Source organism: Montipora capricornis, chromosome 12, assembly GCF_036669925.1.
Source record: "Montipora capricornis isolate CH-2021 chromosome 12, ASM3666992v2, whole genome shotgun sequence".
In the NCBI taxonomy this organism is placed as follows: domain Eukaryota; kingdom Metazoa; phylum Cnidaria; class Anthozoa; order Scleractinia; family Acroporidae; genus Montipora; species Montipora capricornis.
The window spans coordinates 32,464,938-32,469,527 of record NC_090894.1 but is presented as its reverse complement, the minus strand read 5'-3'; the positions used below and the strand labels follow the sequence as shown (position 1 = coordinate 32,469,527).

Here is a 4,590-nt window from a genome sequence, read left to right as displayed (position 1 = left end):
GTTGAATGAAAAGCGTTCGTTAATACCGTGAGGATTAAGGGTGCCGATTTGGAAGATGAATTGAATTGGGTCTGATGACAGCAAAGCCTCTGATTGGTCCGCAACCAACTAACTGCAGTAGGATTATTATATGACTAGCTCCATGAGCGGGCAAGATGAACCAAATCCCGCACTGTGATTGGCTACCCGAGCGGGCAAGATGGAGCTATCTTGCCCGCTCGGGATTTCTCACTTGGTCCCGCAACTTCGTCTCGGTTTTTCTAGGCCGTACTTTTCCTTTAATACAACACAGCGACGAGTAGTTTCTTTCTGTGTTTTTAATCCGACATCAACACTAACTTTGCGCGGGACTGGTACACAAGCTTTCCTAAGGGGGGTACAGTCGCTACAATATGGTCTTGGGTACACGAGACAACCCTCCCCCCGAGTTACCCACTCATCAGTTTAAAAAATTATATCAACCGTTTACATGAGGTGGGCGAGACAACTCGGGGGGGCGAGTTGTCTCGCCTCGGCAGGTAGGGTAACCCTGGCAGGCGAGACAACTTTGTTCGCATGTAAACCGTTTGGCTTGACCACCCGAGACGAGACAGCAAAATAAAATCAAAGAAGCAACAATTTGGGAGCTTATACATGTTTTTAGCGTTTACTTTCGAAAGAAAAGTTTTTTCCCGCCATAATTCTCAACGCTGTCAACGGAAAATTCTCGATTCATAATCAGCCTTTATTTAAACTACATATTAATGCTGCGTTAAGATTGTCAGTCCATTTGCTGAATCTGAAAACGCAACTATACTTAACAAAAAAGAAAGGCAAATGATGATACGCATTTTTTGAAGATGCGTCTTAAAATAGATGCATAATTAAGTAAGGTCAACTTTGTCTCGGTCACGATATTCTCATATAGACGCTCGGTAAAGTTGTCTCGGGAAGGAGGGCTGTCTCGGGTAAGCGAGACCATATAAACAAGCCCTTAATGTCCGATTTTCCCAACCGTGTGGCGACGCCTATATCAACGAAACAATTCCTACAAATTGATGGCTTGTCACATATTGTCTCTTGCGAACGTAGGTTGGAAATGGTTGAGAAAACTTTTCAATGTGTTTTCGATTCATTGTCTTTTGATAATTCCGGCTTTAGTCTGTATTTGTTTTTGGCGTGTTTGTGGTGCGGAGTCAACAAAGAAACGTTTGTATTGTGTTTCAATGAAAATGCTGCTGGTCACAAAAGCTCGAAAATTATCTTGTTCCAACGCCTCTCTCTATCGTCCCTCTCTTAAAAGAAGTTGCTTGGTATCTACAGAAAACAGGCAAAATCAAACATGTTTCTTACATCTTTGGCGTTATGCAGATTTGTGCTTGACGTAAGCCGTTTGCTGTTTGTGTTTAGTATCGTTTGACTGATCTTTGTTCTCGACCACTTAGGCTCGAACTTAGGCAGGCCATTACAAGTCCAATTTATCAACCCATGCATCTGGTCTATGGACTAGGGCTCGGTGCAATACAAACGGTACCACTTCCAAGCTTACTTTACACACATGCCTCACAAAAAGCCGAGGATCGACAACGAAGATAAATATCTAACCTGAACATTTCTTCACACTTCACTCTGGCTAAAAGTGTTAATTATTTTGTCAAGTGTTCGGCTATTTTCCGAGGCCAGCAAAGCTCTCCAGAAACAGCAAATGAAGGCAAGCTTCAATGGTAAACTTGTAAGGGCTCCTCCTTGCCAACGAAAAATCATTTAATTGCGCCGCGGCCTCGTTTCCTTGTTTTATAAATTGATCTATAGCTCTAACTGTGGCTGTATAAAATAGACAGATATCAATATGTTTTTCGAATTTTGCTCAACAGCAAATCTGAGCTCGAGGTTTTCCATGAGCGAGAGGCTTTTTCTAATGATCTCTGATAAACAAATTTATTCCGAAGCACAAAACCCATCAATCAAAGATGAGAATAGCACAAAGACATATTGACTATTCCATCATCCCGTACGAGGGTTTCTCTTCGTGGCACCAACGGCCGGTTGTCTTAAAAGTTGTTAGAATAACCTAAAACGGTTTCCACAATGCTTTAAAAGCTCGTTTAGTGAGTTTGTAGCAGCCCTTCAAAATATTTATCTGTTCGGATGTTCTACGGGAATTTCAGGTTGCTGTAGAACGTACTTCATGGCTTTATTGCCTCGTCCTGAAGTTAAAGCAATCGTGACGGGTCTGATAAAAAAAAAAAAAACTTTACATTAAGTAGTCGTCCTTTTTTCCCGCAAATTTTAGGGAACGTTTGCTCTTAATATGATTCTCAAACAAACTACGGCCAAAATGATAGAAATTATAAATCTTCAATTTTTATTCCAGCGTCACAGTTCTCCTACTCAATTTAGTAAAATTTAAAGTTCTTCAATGTGGTTTCGAAATTTCTACGCACTCGTCGCACTCTTCACTACTTTTCTGAAATATCTAGGAAATCTGTTCAGAAGAAATGTCCAAAATCTAAGTTCGCCTCGAAAGTTTAACTTCGAATATTCGAAAATGTTAACCCACCATCCTTCCGAACAGACAATTACCGAAATAATAATTACTCGTTGGGTGCTCATGTTCTTTTGCTAGATAAATCTCATAAAATTTTGATGAACTGTCTTAATAGGGCCGTTTATACGCGAGAAAATAAGCCGCGGCTAACTCTGGCCGCGGCTTACGTAAGCCGCGAACACCCCGTATAAATGGTACAAAATCTACGTTCACGGCTTTCTCAAGCCGTGGCTTATCCTGGCCAGGGAGTTTATACTCGTATAAACAGTTCCTTTCGCGGCTTAAGTAAGCCGCGGCTTATTTACTCTCGTATATACGGCCCTATTGTCAACAGAATGTTGTCAACTGCCTCGTCTGTGAGTCACTACAATGTGTTGTTATTTGATTGGTAGGAATCGATGATTCAGCATTCCCAAAATAGAGCGCAGGAGACAAGAATTATCTAGTTTGGAAAGACTTAATGAACTGAAGCTCAAGTCTTAAAAATCATTTTATACCCGCAGTTTTTGCTTTCACTTCACAGAAGAGTTTCCTGAAAGAACCAGTGCACAATGGCATTCCAGCTAGCTCTGCTTTTTACCGGGATTTTCGTTGGGGCATTTGCCAAAACTTCTGTGCAAACAACAAAAAGCCATGGTATTAGTAAACCCCAGTGCAACGTGAACAACTTTTACGCCGGACCACACTGCTGTAAGAAGATCGAGCAGCAACTCACTGAGATCAAAGAAGCAATCGCTGCGCTGAAGACAAACGGAACTGGCGGTTCTAACGACAAAGGTGCGCATTTACATGTATACATTTTAGATACTGTTACTTCTAAGACATCAGTGGTTTACGTTTTCGCATCTGTTCCGTCGCAAAACTCAATCAAATTACGATCAATTGCTTTAAAAACATTCCCTAGCTCTGTATAGTATTTTCCTCTATGCCGTCCATTCAACGTTTTAGATGGATAGAGATAATACCAAAACATACTGACAGAAATTCATCCCGATTATGTAATTTTTAGGCTACAAGAACTGCGCCGATGTTTACAATTCTGGCGAAAAGATTAGTGGTGTGTACAAAATCGATCCCGATGGTTTGGGAGAATTTGAAGTGTACTGTGATCACAAAACTGCCGGCGGAGGATGGACGGTCTTTCAAAAAAGACAAGACGGCTCCGTAGATTTCTTCCGCGCTTGGGACGCCTACAAAAGAGGTTTTGGTAATCTAAATGGAGAGTTTTGGCTTGGACTGGACAAGATTCACCGCCTGACTGTAAGCAGCAGCAGCAAGCTTCGCGTGGACTTGGAAGACATTCATGGAAATACAGCATTTGCCGAGTACAGTTCAGTTACAGTGGCAAGCGAGCGAGCAAAATACCAGCTCAGTTTGGGGAAATATTCAGGTTTGCAAACTCTGGTGATTAATAAACAACCCTGTGTTAATTAAGATAGACACACTTTCTCATTTCAACTAGGTGCAGTCTGTCTTTAACTGATAGAACTCAGTTCTACTGTGATGTCAGAGAATTTTATCTCGCTTTGACTGACAGAATAAGAACACAGCAAACTGAAAAACCAGGTAATCATTTCACTCGTGTGGTGATAAACACGTTACATCGATTTCATGTCGGTGGCAAGTAGAGACAACAAACAATCTCTCATGTGCGTTTTAAGAATTTTTAGCATTTTAAAAAAGTTTAACACTGCTTCTTATTTTAATTTGATGGCTTAATTGTTTTTTTCTTTTTTTTTTTTTTTTGTCATTCAGGCACTGCACGTGATTCCCTTAACTATCACCGCGGCCAAGCGTTCAGCACCAAGGATCGAGATAATGATAACAATTCACCAAACTGTGCGTCAAGCTATAAAGGTGCCTGGTGGTTCAAGAATTGTCACTACTCCAACCTGAATGGTCTTTATCTTAATGGAAAGGTCGATTTGAAAGGAATGATCTGGTATCACTGGAAAAACAGTGCCTACTCTGTCAAGCGGTCTGAGATGAAGATACGTCCACAGAACTTTTGAGGCTCTGTGTCACATTTCATTTGGTAACCAGGGGATGGATCTTATTGGTCA

At 41.1% G+C, this 4,590-nt stretch overlaps 1 protein-coding gene across 1 annotated transcript; it reads left to right on the top strand.

Annotated features, from left to right (window-relative positions):
- Positions 1 to 3,078: 3,078 nt before the first annotated feature.
- On the top strand, positions 3,079 to 4,539 carry LOC138025680 (ryncolin-2-like). Its single transcript, XM_068872859.1, has 3 exons — positions 3,079 to 3,304; positions 3,537 to 3,917; positions 4,283 to 4,539. Exons 1-3 carry the CDS (start codon positions 3,079 to 3,081, stop codon positions 4,537 to 4,539), a joined length of 864 nt encoding a protein of 287 aa, XP_068728960.1.
- The last annotated feature ends 51 nt before the right edge of the window (positions 4,540 to 4,590 follow it).

Excerpts from the sequence above, each read along its gene's own strand:
- LOC138025680 (XM_068872859.1), top strand. The coding sequence starts at position 3,079 with ATGGCATTCCAGCTAGCTCTGCTTTTTACCGGGATTTTCGTTGGGGCA. Across the intron at positions 3,305-3,536 it reads TGGCGGTTCTAACGACAAAG|GCTACAAGAACTGCGCCGAT; the intron begins GTGCGCATTTAC and ends TGTAATTTTTAG. Across the intron at positions 3,918-4,282 it reads CAGTTTGGGGAAATATTCAG|GCACTGCACGTGATTCCCTT; the intron begins GTTTGCAAACTC and ends TTTGTCATTCAG.